We start from the raw sequence: 19882 nt of genomic DNA on the forward strand, positions 1-19882 counted from the left end.
CTGTTTAGAGCATGTAATTGTTCATTATTGCTTTTGGAAAACACATCATTACAGTATAACTCAGCATTATTTGTCACCTTCTTTGCAGCTTTCATAGAATTTACTTACCACTCTTAAGGATGCCAGATGTCCTACAGAAGCCCTCATAAGACATTTAACGAAAGAAAAAACAGTTGCTCAAGGTGGCTTGGTGAAGTGTGTCTCAGTAAAGTGTCTCTACTGTCTCTAGACATTAAATATTCAACAAATGGACAAAAATAAATTAAATTCAATCAAATTGTATTTTGTACTTCCCTTTAGGCTGCTATCGAACCAACTATTTATTTTCTGAACCAACGTTTTGCTTAATAAAGTCAAGGAAAGCTAAAGTAGGATAACACAATGCAAAAACTAATCCTGGAGGTGATATTAGTTTTTTAAAATACACACTCATAGTAACTCATAATTCAAAGGTAGTAATCAGCCAAACTGGCACAGTCTTTGATGTGAATAGAAGTTAAAGAGCCCAGACAAACACCATATGGACACAGAGAGGCAGACTGTGCAAACTCACTAACTAACAGTAACTGAGACAGTATTTGCACTCTAGTCTCAGAACTGTGAAGCTGTGGTGTCACCATGCCATGAGAATATTAAATAAAGTTGCAAGAATAGAAAATCACTTGTGACTCTAACATTTATAATAATTTTCAGAGCAGACAGAATCTTTGATCCATTGAAACTGTCACAGGGTGTCCCAGTCTAGCAAAACAGCACCGGGTGACAAACAGGAGCCAACTCTGTGTGGGTTGTCAAACCATCATTTCACAATCCCACATTCCCACATACGGAGCCAGTTTGGAGTCACTAGTTAACCTAACATGATGTCTTTGAGATGTGGGATAAAAACTCAAGTACCCAGAAGAAAAAGGAGAAATTTTGACAAGACCAACCTAGGTTATAATTTGTATTAACCTTGCAATTAAAAGCAAAAAAAACTGACAAGTTGAGATCTGAAGATCCCTAAAGTGCTACAATCTTCCACATTGCCTGGTAACACATTCCATGTATATTTTATACTATTGTTGTGTTAGGCTAAGTGTGGGTGTGTGTGTGAGTGGGCCCTGCATTGGAATGACCTCCCATTGAGGGCTGATTTCTACATTATGTCCAACCCTATGCAGATGGACTTTTGCCCCAACAAACGAGCTTGCTGGACTGAATGGTCTCCTCTCTTTTGTCAAATTTCTTATGTTCTTACATTTCTTATACTTTATACTACTCAAGCCGATTCTACAGTCATACTAAATATTTCTTTGTAATGTTCAAAGGATTCAGCCCTTCCTCACAAGTTATACCCCACAACTCCTTGTTCAGGTACTGGTTCTCTCCCAGCCGGACTATTGCAACATTCTCCTGCTGGGGCTTTCTTCAGCTGCTACTGTAGAATGGAGCTGTTCTCTTTTTCTCGTTTCACACTTACTAGTCGTCTATTTCAGTCTCCTCACTGGCTTCCTGATGCTTCAAGGATCCAGTTCGAAGCTCTTGTTTTAATCCAAGGTTCTCGGGATGGTTCTGTTCCTCAATATCTCCAGTCTTTCGTCACTCCTTAAATCAATTCATAAAGTCTCAGGTCTGTCTCTGCCTGTTCCCCCCTCTTGTCAGATGTGCTAAGATTGGATAACGGTTCTCTGTTCTTGCTCTAAAGCTCTGTGGATCGATTTTCCTTTGTCTATTCAAATTGCTCCCAATTTACTAAGGTTTGGGGATCTTTTAAAAACGCACCTTTTCATTAAATGGTTTGAACTGCTTAGTTTATCTTCTATAGGACAGCTGCCATTGTACTGACTAAGACTTTAGGATGTGTGTCTTAGTCTAGTTGCACATATAACTGCATAGTAGTAGAAGTAATCCCTCTTGCTCAGTTTTTTTTTATCTTGTTCTCTGTTGCTTTCATGATTGAACCATCTAATTATTGTTGTATGTATTATAACTTGCTCTGTAAGTTGCTTTGGATAAAGGCATCAAATTAATAAATAAATAATAAATTGCCTACACATCAGCCAATTCCAAACAATATTACTAAGAGCAGATGATGTTTACCTAAAATAATGGAGGTGTTATTTTGGAAAACTATTACTTCTTCTAGAATTTATTGTTGTGGTGTGATAGCCAGTTACAACTGACTGACTGCTGTGAGTGTCACTCAGTATCGGCAGTCGCTAAATTGACTTAATGCTAGTGGAGATTTCCACTACTACGTTCAGTCCAGTAAACGCACATGTATAATGCATTTGCTCAAACAGAAATTGCTCTGCATGAATACACATATTACAGGTTATCAAGATGCATCGTGAATAATGAATACCAAGTAGTTGTAAGCTAGCATGTAGAACACATGTAGGATCTGATTGATACAGAGTTACTGGATATACAGTACATACATTAGAGGGTCAGCTCAGGTTGGACGGTTGGGAGACAAAGTCAGAGAGGCGATATTGCATTGGTTTGGACATGTGCAGAGGAGAGATGCTGAGTATATTGGGAGAAGGATGCTAAGGATAGAGCTGCCGGATAAGAGAAAAAGAGGAAGGCCTAAGAGAAGGTTTATGGATGTGGTGAGAGAAGACATGCAGGTGACGGGTGTAACAGAACAAGATGCAGAGGACAGAAAGATATGGAAGAAGATGATGCGCTGTGGCAACCCCTAACGGAAGCAGCCGAAAGAAGAAGAAGACTTACTGATCAAGTAAAACTCTCTCACAAAGGAATTTGGCCCAATAGCGGCCTCTACAGGCCACAACAGATATATGTAGCATCTTGATACAGAGGTGCTGGATATACTGGACATATAGTTTATACTTTATGCATCCTTGTTGCTGCAAGAGTCTGCTAGGGTGCTCATGACATAAATTGCGCCATTAGTTCTGGCACGTATGACCCTGAAGTCAACGATCGTCTGCCTCCAGAATTTATGCTGCACTCCATTTGAACTAGGAATTTTTGAGTTCCAGTAGGAAGTTTCAACTGCAATGCCCCCACAAGTTGGATTTCTTACTTGGAAAGTGGGGAAAACTTCACCAACCCCGATCTCAAAATTGAAGACAGCTACAACCGTGCATCAACTACAGTGAAAGCTGTAGTATTATACTATTTATTAGCACTTCTGCCTATTTGTGTCTCATTAAATTGTGAAGCATCTAACTGCAGACCTGCACAGCCATAAATCACCACAGGTCTACGGCAACAGTTGTACATTAGCAGTTTCATTGTGGAAATCACATTACCTTACTTCTATACTACACGCTAGCCACAAAAACTTTAAATTTTAAATTAATTATGTATACTGCATGCTAACCCTTAACCTCAAGTTGCCGCTAATCTTAACTGTGTATACTGAGAAGTATCCAACTGCTCAGCTGCACAGTCATATGTCACTGCAGGTGTACACACAGTTTTGTCCAACTTCTATCTTTGAAAATGTTGCTACAGTTTTTGAATGTGCACAAAAATGCACAATGCGTTGTTCAGTAGTTGTTTGTATTGCAGAAGAGCAGGAACAACAAAGGTCTTCCTGGTGGCATCCATATTGGTGACATCATTTCAAGCTTTGATATCCAACTTCAAAAGTAAATGGAACGCAGAATTTGTAACTGTGCAGCCCTGTGCATGTTAATTGCATGGACGCTAGTCAAGAAAACATGCTCTCATTGGAGGAAGAGTTTTGTGAAGTGCGTGTCTACACAATCCAACATTAAAAGCACAGGCAGATTGCCAAATGTCCACAGATTCATGTCACGTAATCTCCCAAACCCTGGGCAAAGATGAAAGATTGTGCAGGCAAACAAGAAAATATCTACGAAATTGATGTGTAAAAAAAGTTCAGGGTGAAAGGGGATTCTGCTCTCCTGCAGTGCTGTGCACTGAATGCTTGAACTATATAAACATATCAGGGTGTGCATCCTCTGTACATGACTGTGTCTGCAGCAGCCTATGCCCGATTATAAGTGGGCCTTTACCAACCTACTCGATAAAACTGTAGCATAAAGGAATAGATTTGCTTGGATTGAAGAGTAAATACACACGTGTCCAAAAATATCCACATATTGAAATACTTCTTTAAAGGCAGAAAAAAATTTCTATCCCAAGGACAGCTCAAGTATCACACAGAGCACAAGAAACTAGCCCAATACCGGTCATATACAAAGTGACATACCAGAAAGTGGTGGGCAGGGTCCCCCTTGGAGATTCAAGAGTGATGGATTAGGTACTGTGGCGGGCGGCTGGGTCCCATGCCCGGCCAGGATGCCCCTTCTACTTATGTTCCGGGGGAGTTGCGTCCAATTCACAGTACTTACAGTATGTACTTTATTTCCCTCCAGTCCTGATGGTACAGTATATACCGTTTCTATCAGGCTCAAATCTCCGAGGGGGACCCCAGTCTTCAATGGTAGTGGTATAGTGGGTAAGGCTTTGGATTTTAAACCCTGAGGATGTGGGTTCAAATCCTGCACTGTGTAACCATGAGCAAGTCACTTGACCTGCCTGGGATCCAATTGAAAAATGTAACCAGTTGTATCATACTGTATATGTTACAAGTCACCTTGGATAAAGGTGTCAGACTAATAAGTAAATGTAGTTGCAGTTTCTAAAGAAAAAAGACACTAAATGCTTAAATCAATAAAGTCACAAAAATTATACTGTATTACAGTATGTTTAGTTATATTCTCTTAACTCTTTCAGGGCTGATGTCGACTTTTGTCAAATGGAGGAGTTGACGATGGTAATCAACTGTAAACTGTGACAAAACCAACCGTTATGTTTTAGTTGGACTCTCATTGCTAGAAGGAAAGTTAGCTTCATTGGTTTTGACCGAGATTTCCTGCGCTCCCATGAATAGCAAGGTGCAAACAATGGCAAAAATGGCATTGACATCTGGTGAGAGATCAAAGCAGATGCTTAAAGCAAAATACTCTGTGGACGATGTTTTGCCTGTTCTCTCTGAATTGTGCTATGGCTCGTTGGACTCTGATTTTGATACAAGCAATTGAAAATGAATGTGAGGTTCCAGCTTCAGCTGACTGGTCTCCAGCTAATCGTGGTGCTGAACAGGTTCACGTAGCTGACATGCCTTCAGCACTGTTTGCCTGGGATGACTGCCACTTAAGAGGTAGAAACCAGATTGTAATGTACTGTGACCGTGACCACTGCTGCTGTCCCAGCCACGCGAAGACAGCTTGGCAGCATGCCTGCAGCACAATCTTGGCAAACTGGCAGCCACAGCATGCAGCAACAGATGTTTTATGTTGATTTCTGTGTGAAGCCATTGCTTTTCAGAAAACTATGTTTTTGGAAAAAATATTCAGCCCTCTAACAGGTAATATATTAGTTGCACTTTGATGAACACCATAGTTTGAATCAACTTAATGCTGGAATACAGATTATTCTAAAGACATCAAAATTCTTTTTCATATTATACAATATGCTGTATATATTAAAGTCTAGTAACTGTGGTGGAGGACAAACCACCAAGAAAACATTCTGGATGACTGGTTATTTAAATTGAGGTCCAGGGATTATATTGGTGGGTTGCCCAGGGAGTCACAAATAAGATTTTGACTTTGAAGGTGGTCCTCCAAGATGCCTGGGATTTAAATATGATGGTTAAAATGTAGTTAAGCTGCATTATCTGTTCAATATATTGCAGAATTATTAAGGATGTATTCCTTTTACAAACTGCAGTGACGTTTTTGCTTTGGGAAAAATATTCAGTGACTGACAATGTGAGAACCTCTTGCCCTTCATACAAGAACAGCACCGGCTTAATGTGAGAAGGGTGAGATGTTTCCTCACTTCACTCAACCCTTGTATTAAAAGTCTGAGGTGTGACTTAACCAATTACCTACAAAAGTACACCCGAACCTTACACATTTTTTACATTTGACTATTTTTGAAGGTGTCATTTATAACAATTTCATTTTGGGAACTGTTACTTTCCTTGAATAAAAACTGTTTCGACACATTTTCAAACAAAAGCACCGAGTAATTGCATGTTAGAAATGAAATACAAATGGAGACATGCTGCCATTTTGCATTTGATTTAACAAGACATGTAATCAGCCCTTGACGAGATACCATAAAAATGACTGGAGGATGAAACTGACCATCACTTTCCGTATCATTGCTTAGGTAAGCAATGAGAAGAAAAGGCAGATGAAGAAGGACTGGGAAACTTTTTAGGATGAAATTATCAAAATATTCAAAAGCTGGGAAACCTCTGTTGACTGACTACTGAGGAAATTTACTAGAAAAGACTACCCTTCCAAACTGATCCAAAAAGAAGACAATTTTGAAACCACCATATGGCATACATGTTGTAATTTAAATAAACCTAGAGTTCACTGGTTGAGCAAAATAATAAGACATTATTTAGCAATTAAATAGCCAGTACACTTTATGGAGGAAAGACAAGAATGAACAATGAAGATGTTGTTGACATGAAGTGCCTTATACAGGGAAGCTTTGTGGGCCTGTGGTCCATGTTCACCCAATCCAGAAGGATCATTTTACAATTGCTCATATTATAAGATGTTGCTGTTAAAAGAAAGTGAATGATTTTTAAAATTGCAATTAAACTGATCCAGTCAGTTTAATCAGTGCATGCCCCTATTCCACCCTAACATTGTTCATGCACAGTTGTTACATTTGACATAACTTAGATTTTCATATAAATGACTTGTCATATATTGTGGAGAAACAAAGTTCAATTAACAAATATGTCAATGAGAAAACATAGTTCAAGACAAAAGCCCTAAGGTTTCTACTGAACACAAGACAGAGTGAAAATGAATCCTCCCCACCTGCTGATACTGCTCTGACACAATATTCAGAAAAGACAGGTGAGAAGGAATTAGCCACCTCTGTCAAATTAGATAATCAAACCACTGGGTGAAGAACTAGAAATTCTAATCAATGATAATATTCGTAGTAACACATCATTTTTCCTCACACTGGGTGTACTACCAGCAGGTAAAAAAATGTCAGCCAAACTAGAGAAGGACCAAGAGATAGATATTTGTCAAGTTACCAGAAAAACAAGGAAACCTACCGCCAATGCCTGGAATGTCATTCAAAACTCATGAGAAGAACCTGATTCTAAAAGCAAGAATCTCAGAAACACAAGCATGATCTGATTTAATAGAATTTGCATTCTCAGACAACCAGAAGGTGCATGATTTTATACGGCTGTACACATGACGTCATGCATTGGACATGTCTGGCCTTTGACAAGTCATTCCTCGATCTGCTCCATGTTAATTCAGAATAGCAGAAAATGAATGGAAACATGTTTCAGAAAATATGTCTTTAGGAAACTGGCCAATCAGAGTCATAGGGGTCTGCATAAGCTTCCCTTGAATGTGACATGTAGTCACATTTTTGAGACGGTGCCCTAGCTACACTGTATACTATATACCTGACCTCACAAATGCTTTTTTGGTGAACATTGTGTTTTGTATATCTATTGCAAAAGTTCATTGTTCTCATAATAAGAGACAGATATGTCATGATGCACAAATGATGGTAGCTCTACAAAGTATTATTAATTTTCCTGATCCAGACTAAGGTTTGCCAAAGGACTGCAATGCAGGCCCACTTGAATTTTCTTGCCTTGTCTCTCATGTACAGTAACTCCAGTCTCACAGTGCAGAATACTAATAAAAAGGTATTTCAGAAGGTACTAGATAACATGTTAGAGCTGAAGAGGAAATTGGCAGGAAAAATAAGCAGGCATATTTTGCAAGAAAACCTGTCTGCACCTTCTAAACAAAGTATCTATGATCTAAGGCCACCTTTCTATTATGGCAATCCAACATATGGACCTAAGATTACACTGCTAAAGAAGAAATGTTAATTGCTTCTAAGTAGCTACCCCTTTATGCTGTGAAACAGCAAAACAATTAATAGTACTGCGCTATGTTCAAGTTTCACTATACTATCATTTCTTCATCCATACTTTAATAAAACATACTGTAAATTAAATCTAGGGTTACAAATCACTACGAATATGGATTCTGTATTCAAAAACATTCATTGTCTCTGTGTGAGAGTAACTATTTCTCCTGAGATGCAGCTCTTGGCTATACTATCTTTAGCTGCAACCAGACTCATCCCGTTAATTATTAATCACTCTCCCACATTTCTGCTGAGGAGTTTTTACCCAGCAGTTATTAAAGTCAGTTTGAACAGGGAGCCAAACCATTAAAGGGAACGTTCACATTCGTCAACATAGGGTCAATCACCCATGTAAAGAATGAGAAAAGTCTACAGACAGCGACAGGGACAGCATTCAAACCCTGGGCTATGAGGCACCAGAACCCTGCTATGACTCTCCTGAACCAACACTCTTTGGCAAATAACTTCAATGCCAGTGCATGGTATTCAGTGCATTAGAATATGAAATTTGTTGGTTCAGCTTCTGGGATAACATACAAACTGTAAACTGGACTTTCCAAAATATTCCCTTTCTTCTTCTGGCATTTCTTTTGCAGTCTTGTCTGAGAGTTTACGATCACTTCAGTTTTAGCTGATGGACAGTTTCCATGTTATCATTTCATACTCTCTAAAACATCCATCCATCCATTTTCCAACCCGCTGAATCCAAACACAGGGTCACGGGGGTCTGCTGGAGCCAATCCCAGCCAACACAGGGCACAAGGCAGGGAACCAATCCCAGGCAGGGTGCCAACCCACTGCAGTCTCTAAAACAAAACTTAATATTAAGATGCTGAGAGAGCAGAACATCCATCCATCCATTTTCCAACCCGCTGAATCTGAACACAGGGTCACGGGGGGTCTGCTGGAGCCAATCCCAGCCAACACAGGGCACAAGGCAGGGAACCAATCCTAGGCAGGGTGCCAACCCACTGCAGGACACACACAAACACACCCACACACCAAGCACGCAATAGGGCCAATTTAGAATCGCCAATCCACCTAATCTGCATGTCTTTGGACTGTGGGAGGAAACCGGAGTGCCCGGAGGAAACCCACGCAGACACGGGGGGAACATGCAAACTCCACGCAGGGAGGACCCGGGAGGCGAACCCAGGTCCCCAGGTCTCCCAACTGCGAGGCAGCAGTGCTACCCACTGCGCCACCGTGCCGCCCAGAGCAGAACATCCCAAGAGATTATGCTATTATCAGCCTACAGCACCTGAGAATTTTATGAGGTTAATGTTACTGTGGAAAGCAATTGGATTTATTTACATACATAACATTATAACTGTAACACCAAAAACTTCATTTTTTCAATAAAATATTCTTTCAGATGCTGCCCTATTCATCAATCTTAAAATTAGTATCTGTATTGTTCTTGTTTGGCATTGGTTCCCACCATACTTCTTTTCAAAGAAATGCGTGATCTATGAGCACTGGCCAGTTGTGATTCACCCAAAAATACTTAAGGCTATTATTGCAAATAAGTGTATATCCAACAACTGCAGTCTAAAATATATATATATTTTTTTTAATAAGTGAGGACTTTGGTTAAGAGCAGTGTTGGTGTTACAGACATGATTCCAGTTAGAGTAGGTCTGCACCAGGGATCTTCTCCTCTTTGATCTTGTGGAGACTGGCTCGGACACAGACAGGCAGACACGCTCATGTCACCCAACACACGTTTATTTACAATACCTACTATTTACAAATGTCCATAAGAGTCACAAACCCCAATCTTCCCCAAAGTCCAGGCCAACCACTCTGCCTCTTCAGATCGCCTCCTTCTCTCTTTCTAGCACCCTGTCCTGCTTCCAAAGACTCCAGCCTCGAATGAAGGGAGGCGGCCCCTTTTATCTGTACCCGTATGTGTTCCAGGTGTGCACCGGCAATCCCGCGGAAACACCCCAGTGTGGAGGAAATGCTGGCTGTCCTCCTGGAAGCACTCCGGGTGTTCCCTCTCTTCTTCCCCCCAGCACTTCCTGGTGTGGCAGAAGTACTGGGGTCCAGGGTCCTTCAGGCAGGGGGACGCCCCCTGGCAGTGACCACGGGCCCCGACAGGGTTGGGCTTCCAAGCCCTGTACCCGTGGCCCCCAATACAACCAGGGAAGACGCCCCCTCGTGGTCTGGAGGAGGAATGAGCCCTCCTCCTGTCTGCCTGGGTGGGCATAAGCCCCGTCCGGGTGCCACAATCTGTTATGGATGTGTTGAGTCATTGGGTAAAAGACCAATCCCCCGGTGCATGCTTTTTGCTGATGACATTATTTTTTGTAGCCCCAGAAAAAGAAGAAGTGTAGAGTGAGTTGGAAGAATCGAGAAGGGTTCTAGAAGATAGAGGATTCAAAATAAATAGAAAGAAGACAGAATATATGAGGTTTAATGATGATTAGGATTCAGAAGTTAGCCTGCAGGAAGAGTTATAGAAAAGAGTGGATAAATTTAAATATTTGGGATCAGTGGTAACCCAAGATGGAAAACTAGATACAGAGATAACCCATAGAGTGCAGGTGCCAGAAGAATTGGACAATCAAAGAATTAAGGTGAAGGTTAACAGTCAGGTTTTTAAAACAATTGTAAGAACGGCAATAACGTATGGGGCCGAGACATGGGCAGTAAAGAGAGCACAACAGAAGAAGTTAGATGTGGCAGATATGAGAATGTTGAGATGGATATGTGGAGTTACAAAAAATGACAGAATACAAAATGAGACAATCAGAGATACAGCAAAAGTGGGAGAGATATCTAAGAAAGTACAGAAGAGTAGATTGAAGTGGTATATAGATTTAATGAGGACAATGAATGTGTGCAAAAGAGAGAAGGGAATGGAAGAATAGGGGAAGAGAAAGTGAGGAAAGCCAAAGTGAAGGTGGATGGATAAAGTAGAAGAGGATCTGAAGGAAAAGGGTCTGACTGGAGAGGGGGTGCAGGACCGAGCTGTTTGGAGAAGGTTGATCAAGCACATCGACCTCACATATTAGTGGGAAAAGATGATGAGGAAGAAGGGGATAGAAGACGATAAAGACAAATTCATTTGTTACAACAGCTGTAGTGTTCTGGGTAGACAATATGGCCTACATGTTAAGGTGCTTGCCTGAAGAACTTCCAACTGGTAGATTCAGTCATTGAAAGTTTTTGATGTTGATCAAATCTCTTACCCTACCATGTAAACATAAGAGCTCAACCAAATCAACTGAATATAGTTATCTTCATTTTATATTGTAATTCAAAGGCCAGTAAACCTCTATTGAGTATAGCACATCTACTGCAAACAGGCATTCTGCCATAAATTAACCCAAAACACAGTACCTTCTTTCTAAAGATTTGAAGACGATGTGAAAGCTTCAATGGTTTCAATGAAATTGCAAATTATTTTTGATAACCATTTATTGGAACTATGTCTTCATTACCAAAGATTTAGACTGATTTGGTTCCTTGACTTTAGGTGGATGATATGCTGTTGGTGGACAGTCAGGACACACCTATATAAATCAGGAATAACATACACAAGTGGCTTGAAAATGCACCAAATAACCCAACACTAGGTTTGTGTCCTTCTTCTGTAATGGAAATGGGCATTTACGTATGAAATGCCTTTTAAAAATGGGAAAAGACAACTATTATAGATATGATTAAAGTGCAGTCATTATAAGTTGAACTGAAAAGACTTCATTTTATTTTTGCTTCCTTGGTATTAAGAAGATGGAATTGTTTCTGTTTCACCTATAAATTGAAAATATGTCATTTGCAAAAGTCTCAACCTTAAAGTAATTAACTATAAAGTAAAAAACACACTCCTATTAAGGTTTTGGCTAATGATAAAAGAACATTTGGTCATGGTTTTATTGAGTGGCTCACACTTACCTTTCATCATCTCTGGTAAGGATTTTCATATAAAAATAATTTTATTTGGTTTATTGAATTCATGTGGACAGCAAATGATTCTTACTTACACTCTTTTATCTAAAAATTGTCCTGTGCTGACTGCGAGAAATGGACAGATCATTTTTTATAACATTACTGTAATGTATTTGGAAGTAGATGAATTGTCAATTATCATTATCACTGAACTCTTTGTGCCAGACAATAATTGTTCATTTTTATTATTTACTCCAATGACTCTAAAATGGATTAATTAGGCATAATGATGGAAGGATAGGTTGGGTTCACCTGTTCAGGTTCCTTGTCACCTGTCTGCTTTAAGAGGGGGTAACACAGTTGAAACATCAGCTGAAGTTTGGTGTTGACCTGCTGTGCCTTCCTTATGCTCTGTGACATCAACACACAACTTTTTTTGAATCTTACTGCCAAGATACAAGATACGCTGTGCATCATCACCATGTGATACCCCTACTTGAACTATGGAAGACCAGTTTCTTTCAGCACTTTTCCTTTTAAATTTGTAATTTTCTGCTTGTATTTTTTTTGATTTTCCTGTTGATACCGTTTCTCTGGTTTCTTGCCCCGATTATTTTATAATCTTATTTTTCACTTCTTGTTTAGTTCCACTTTATACTTATCTTTCCTTGAGATTGCATATTCATATTCTCCCAAGCACATACATGTTTTTAAGTCCAGGAGGAGAGTTAACCCAAAGTTAAGTATTATGCCCAGTGGTAGAGTTTACATGGGTGCAGTTGAGCTGGGGTTAAGTGGCAAAATAATAATATAATCAAGGAGCAGAAATTGTAATACTACTCATCTGCTTTTTTTAAATTTGTGTTTGACAAGAACTCTGAACTATATTTAAAAAATATTAATAAACACTTTTGGGTTGTTCTACCTGCTATGGCCAAGGAGTCGGTACCATTAGTGTGAAGAGTGACTAAAACACAAATTTTTGTGGCTAGGTTAGTCCAGCTTGCCAACACCTCCTAGGCCCCCTTGTGCACACTGGATTATTCTTTGTGTGCAGAGTGTGAACAACAGTGTTTGAGATTTTATTTGTCTGCACTCTCTGACAGTCTGTTACCCCAGCTAAGGCTGCTTCTTGTCCTATGCATACTGACAGTTCTGAAGTGAATATAAAGGGATGCCAGAATACAACTCACAAAATTGTAGTTCAGTGCTCAAATAAACAGAAATCTTCTCCAAGATGTATTTATTTTAAATGTGGTGGTATAATTGCTGACTAGTCTCACAGAAGCTGAAAGAATAAATAAGAAATTAGGAACCATTCTACTTCTCAACAGCTAAATTGATACAAAAAAGGTCCAATAGCTTCAGCGAAAAGCAACCATGCCAATAATTTAATGATTTATTAATTCAATCAACAATTATTACAAATATTTAAAAATTACTGAATATAAATAGTTGGCAGCAAACTATTCCATTACAGAGTTAAATTACCAGTACAACAGACAGACTGGAGAATTAGACACCTGAACTAAAAGAAAACGTTGCACAGGAAAATAAATTAAAAACATAAATAAAATAAAGCTGAAGGTGATCATTTGTGTCCAAAACGAATGGGATTTATTAAGAAAAAGAAAGTCAACAAAATAAAAATACTTATTAACACCCCATTTAGAAAAAAAATTGCATATCAAAGAACCATTCATTAATAGTTACAATCCAAACACTCCGTAAACCACTTGTGCGAATCTATACACAAACTCTGAGTTAGAAACTAGTTACTTTAACAATATTACAAAGATTTCAGCTCCAAAAATAATTCAACATAAAATAAACTTTAGCAATTAGCATCATAAAATTATATATATATTTATATATATTTATTTCCACATAAAAATACAAAATAATATTAATGACACAGAATATGAAAAATTATTCCAAATATTTTGCTACTATTAAAATCAAAAAATAAAATAAAAAAAATGAAATAAACAAAAAAATATACCAACAAAAAAACAAAATAGAAATATGCATGAAAAAGTCTCTCCTTTTGTTAGCAAAACACTATCCAAAATAACTACAATCATTTACATCAGTACAAAGATATCTGGATTTAAAAATAGTTGCAATGACAAAAGGGGTTTCTTTTCTGACAGTAAAAAATGACACTGTGGATAATAAAATCTGCAAAATATGCAATGAAAAAAATAAATCTGCATTAAAAAGGTTTACACTGTTATTATTTTTTTATACAAACATTAGAAACAGTATTGCACATCACAACACAGAATCGAGGTTAGTCAGCCTTTCAAAATGTGTTATATTCAAGTTTTGTAGCATCTTCGAGGAGAGGCCTTTTGAGGCCAGATGCAACAGGGATAAAATCTCAAGTGTTTTCCATAAACGTAATATAAATGCTAATGTTTCCTTCTTGAAAAAAAAAATAATAATAATAAAATTGCATGGATTTACTAAGTTATTATTTTTTTCCTTTTACTCAGCAGAGTTCTGCATCCAGACAGAATTACGTACATTCGGGGGGGAAAAGAAAATTAAGCGTATTACAATACAAAAATACAATCTAAATTCAACACAGTTCTTTTTTTTCTACTCAAAATAAATATTATTAAACAAAAAGAAATAAAACAAACAATTAGAAACAAACGTGTAAAAACATAGAACTTGACACAGAAAACGTGAAAAGCTGATTGTTACAGTAACGTGAAGATTAGTGAAGAGAAGTACATGCACACTGTCCCAGTTGTCCCACCATTGTGGATGTAGTCAATCGGGCTGCAGCTTTTATTTATCAGCTTTGGAGAATGGAAAATAGGAATATGTGAAAAAACTAATTGGCTTCCCCACAGCGATTAAATTTTTGTAACTAATTAGTTGATCAACCAATTAAAATCAGTAGTTTTCCATCAGAAAACATATTTTACCGTTGGTAATATATATTTGCTATTTCTCATATATTAATTTACCATACTTTTATATTAAAAGCTGTAAGGCTTTATATCACTTTAAAATAACTTACAACAAAATAAAATTAGTTTGTTAAATTATTATTTATCACTTTTAATTAAATTATAGGAAGTGTTTGGAATACTAAGCAAAATCCTTTTTTTCTCCTTTTTCTTTAAAATATGAAAAAATACTGAGGTATCACAAAAGAGATGTCATAGCCAAAAAAAGTATATATATATATTTTAAAAATAGCCAACCATTTGAATAAAGAAAAATATAAAAAAATAAAAACAATTTACCTTAAAATACAAAAGTAGTGCATAACAAATGGTCAAAGATAATCAAGGTTTGTAGGGAAACTGAAGGATTGAGGGTTAACAAATAGGAAATTAAAAAAAATAAATAATATACCAACAAAATCATAAAAAAAGAAACAGCAAACCTCATCTCCTTAGCACAGCATTAACATTAAACATTAAAAGCTTCAGTCACAACAACCATAAAAACAGCAGACATGGGCTTGAAACACAGAGTACAGTACAAAAAAAGCACACTGGCGAACCACCAATATTCAAGATCAACACTTTGCTTACATAAAGATTGTCCCTAAGAATTATTTAGAGCAACATCCATCTTTAGATTGGCTAGATACCACTGTAGTTATTCTGCCGATTTTAATACAAGCACTCAATGTTATCAAAGAACTGAAAAATTAATGATTCTATTCCAGGTGAAGGGGACTTTGTTTTTAGTAATCATTATATCATTATGCAAAAGAGTTTGTTACTCCTTAATCTCACTTATCCACCATTTGCACTGTGCCATTGTGGCCTCTGTTTTTCCAGACAGATCACATTGTTTCTTTCTTTCATTCTTTTTTTTTTCTTTTAACTAATACAGTAACGGATTTTCAAGCACGATTTCCCACATCCCAGACCCTCCCAGAGACCCCAGTTTCTTCAACAGTCAGAAGGTTGGCGCACCATTACTTTTGAATTGCATACAGACCCAGTGTTTTGGTCAAAGATTAATGAACAAGGTTAAATTTCTTAAATCAGAAATGCGCATCTAGTAAGGTGTCAACATAATGTATATGAGGAAGAGTCTGTTTCCCACTCTTATGCATTTCTTATCTTGAATTTTTGCATTTGTTGAAAAACCAGATTTCCTCAATTGTGTAAAACATGAGATTATACTGTCTATATATATATATATATATATATATATATATATATATAGATATAGATATATATATATACATATATATATAAATATATACATATATACATATATACATATATATATATATATATATATATATATTTCTTCTTTACTGCGTATTCTGTAAGTACCAGTTATCAAATATCAACCCAACCTGTATTTAAATGAAAAAGTTTTGAAATTGTAAAATGTCATTATTGTTTTGTTCCAGTCTAACAATACAATTGCTCTTGGCAAGATGCCCCATATTTACTACTCCTTCTCCATTTTGACTTTACCAGGTGTTAGTTAACTGTAGCAAAGCCCATAAGGTTGAAGTAATTTTGCCAGATTGACTGTTTTCTTCAAATCTGGTAACTACTTAGCAGTGTGCTGGCCATCTTTGGTTTGCAGAGGATGTGTAATCCATTATAAAAGGACATAAAGCAATATAAATAAATAAAGGTGGGGGGAAGAGGGGTGTGGAAAACTTTATTCTTTTTTTTCTGTTGTTTTGCTTCTAGTTCTACATCGATGTTCTAGCTATACTAAAACCTCACTCCACGATAAATAGAACAACACATCACAAAAATTGCACAGAGAATACTTTTATATCCAGTCTGCAAAAGTTTTCGAATTCCACTATCCACCAGGTCACAAAAATGGCTGCACATTCTAATCTAAAACTATATATTTTTTTCTTATTGTACATATGTAGGACACTCTGGTTACTCGTCACAATGATGCATGCAAGGTTGTTTTTGTAACTTTAATTTCTAAATATATCCAGTTTTTGTATTTTTCTTCATGCTACCTAATATTAACGCTTTATATGGTTTCCATTATTTTCTCCCTATTAGTCATTATTAGTGTTAACATTGCATGCATATGGTGTATATAAGTAAGTAAAACATGCAGTTCAATTTTCATATTCTAAAATGATGGCAGTTTAGGCCAAGTGTGCCTTCTGCATTTTAGCTTGCAATGCAGATTACGTATTTCTTTTTTTTTTTTTTTTTTTTAATTTCAACTGTATTATTAGATGGCATTAAAAATAACATCTATATATAGCAGCAAAGCTTCTATTACAGCTTGTGGTTAGAAATGCTTAAATAGCTAATAACAAACCAGATTATTATCATGAGGTATTATTTTTTTGCAAGTCAAAATGGAGAGCAAAAAGTAACCCTATTATTTTTTTTTATTAAGAATACACAGCAAATAGCAACAATAAAAATAATTTTGTATTGTGGCATAAATGTTCCACATTGCCTCCTATTGTTATTTATTTTTTGCTACCTTTGGTAAATCACTGGGGCAGGTCTTAAAGAGCTAAAAATCAAGATTTCCCAGAAATAAGTGCACGCTTCACCCACTGGAGATAGCAGCAGATTGAGTGCCCCCATGCAAAAACATTCTCTTATCTATTTTAAATTTTATATACAAAAATAATTTGAAAAACTACAAAAAATCCTTTTCTTATTCTTTAAAAAACATGAAAGTACCACAAAAAAGTTAGTAAAGCCTGAGATGTAGGGTTTTGGTGAAAAACAGAGGCTTGTAGTGTTTTGGCTGCTACAAAAGATATATGTACTGTACTGATAGCTTAGGGTAAGAGGCAGAAGAATGCACTTATTTCTCCCTCAGCATCTTGGTATTCTCATAAATAATAAGCCACATGCACTCTTTGCTCTTTTCGTGGGTTGCTCCTTCTGTGGCCTTCAGTTCCAGCGGAAGTGAATCTGTCGAGGACGATCGGCCCCTTCTTTAACAAGAGGCTTGTGAAACTCGCGCCCCGCACGAGAGTGGATGTTTGCCCAGCAAAACTCACAGTAATACTGTAGGCATGTGACATTGGCACAGAAGAAAGGCGCAAACTTCCCTCCACAACGGGCTCCCTGGCATTCATCACACATCTGATCATCTAGCACATATGGCTTCACCTCCACCTTCAAAAATATAAAAAATATCAAGCAAGAACATTAGCATTACATAAAAAGGCATAACATAGAATATGAAAATAAATTCTAAACAATACTCAATTCTACTTCTATTGTTCTATTTATGTACTTTGTTTTTTTTAATATTCTGCTTAACAATGAGCAGTTTTACAGAACCAAAAACAAAAAAAGGACTGCCAGATTCCCTATAGTTTCCCAGCAGGCCATAAAAGTCCCCTTTGCCACAGAATCTATACTAGTGACAACAAACACATGCAGCTGTCTTGCTAGGTTCAGAAAACTGTTTTGCTTCCACATAATTAAGGGTTTTCTCTGTTATTATAATCAGAGATACTGTAGCTATAGTGATCTCTATCATTTTAGCAGATGAACTGTGATGACTTGAGTAAACAACCCTTCATAAGATGTCAAGACATTCTGACCACAATCTTATAAACTGGAGTGAAAACTGAAAGTGGCCCTAGATGTACACATAGGGTGCAAGGTTAGTCAAAGCACACAGTCTCCATTTACCACTTTCATGACTCTTCTAGTAGTAACAGAAGATTAGCAAACGCTTCTCATGTTTGCAAGACTAGAGAAAAACATGCAATTTTCAATTTGTCTTGGTTCACATTTATGTGTTCTAGTGTTTGTTCTGTCACATTTACTGTGCCTTATATGACAAGCTTATTGTGCACCATTTATAAAATGGGTTGCATTCATTTTATGTCTGCACTATATTGCTTATTAAAAGTGTGAAAAAGAAGCCAAGTAGATGTGACCATATCAAAAAACACCAGCTAATTTTGATGCCTCACAGAATGTGCATGTTTACATATGGGAGGGAGTTTCCTGATAAACATTTTATATAGTGTTAAATCTGTAAGGAGAAATTGAACCCTTATAATTATATATAATTATTATTGTTATAACAGATGAAAATATAGCTAAACCTTCTATAGTGTTAGCAATTATGAGCCTCACCACACATTTAAAGGTTTAAAAGATGTGTCACAATAGTTAAATGTTTTGCTACAGTGATACTTCAATACAGTGAAATTGCAAATAACAGACAGGCTACTAATTAAAACAATACTACATATTGGTGTCTAGTTTCTAATAAAGTGCCTTCAGGTCTTTTTCTTTTGTTTTGGTCAAACATTATATCTAAATAATTTTAGGAAGGCTATTTTTAAAAAAGAACCACCGAACTTTACTTCTTGGAACTGTGTTACTGTTTTCATTGCACCTGCTCATGACAGACTGGTTAGATTTCTAGCAATAGATTTAAAATATATCAACATGATAATCTGTTTAATACAGAAAGCATATATCTATATATTAAATAAGATTTCAGATTACACAGCTTCAGTGCATGTAACTCCGGTTATATTCATCTGATCCTTTGACTTTATAGTGAACTTATTGTGGCATATGAGAGGAGAGTGAAAAGGACAAAATGTGAAAAGCAAGGGAGATCATCAAAAAGAACATACAGCACTTGACCACATAGCTCCTTTCACTAACCAAGTCTTTCAAGGGTGGTTATTTCATGGAATGCAGTGCACGCAGTTTTGTCAGTCCTGCTTACCAGCAGTGGCAGTAGTGCATTCAAACACTCCCACTGCTGGGGAAAAGGCCTCCATTGAGTAAACTGAGAGGAGCCAAGCAGTGTGCTTATGGCAAGACAAGCACATTTTTTTCTTTTTTGGCCATGTGCATCCTTGTCTTCTTCCTACTCCTATATTTCTAGTTAATTGTTTCATTCACTCAAGCAGACTTTTTTTTTTAATATGAAGAAATGATCCTGCTGTAGATGTTGTTATTACATCAAATATACAAAAGTATGAAAAAGATAAAGAAGAATATATATTGTACAAGAGAACATATCAAATGAATAGTAGCACATGCTTCATTCGCTTCTCTTCTGCTTGTGAGAGTCTACT

At 37.0% G+C, this 19882-nt stretch overlaps 1 protein-coding gene across 2 annotated transcripts in view; it reads right to left on the reverse strand.

Annotated features, from left to right (window-relative positions):
* Positions 1-13192: 13192 nt before the first annotated feature.
* cpeb2 (cytoplasmic polyadenylation element binding protein 2) overlaps positions 13193-19882 on the reverse strand; it is a 128259-nt gene continuing 121569 nt past the window's right edge. For both annotated transcript variants that reach the window (XM_028801801.2, XM_028801800.2), the window contains one exon: positions 13193-17942. In XM_028801801.2, the coding sequence (XP_028657634.2) occupies positions 17715-17942 (228 nt within the window). In that variant the 3' untranslated portion in view covers positions 13193-17714. The remainder of the gene's footprint in view (positions 17943-19882) is intronic.

This window comes from Erpetoichthys calabaricus, chromosome 5 (assembly GCF_900747795.2).
Source record: "Erpetoichthys calabaricus chromosome 5, fErpCal1.3, whole genome shotgun sequence".
Lineage (NCBI taxonomy): Eukaryota > Metazoa > Chordata > Cladistia > Polypteriformes > Polypteridae > Erpetoichthys > Erpetoichthys calabaricus.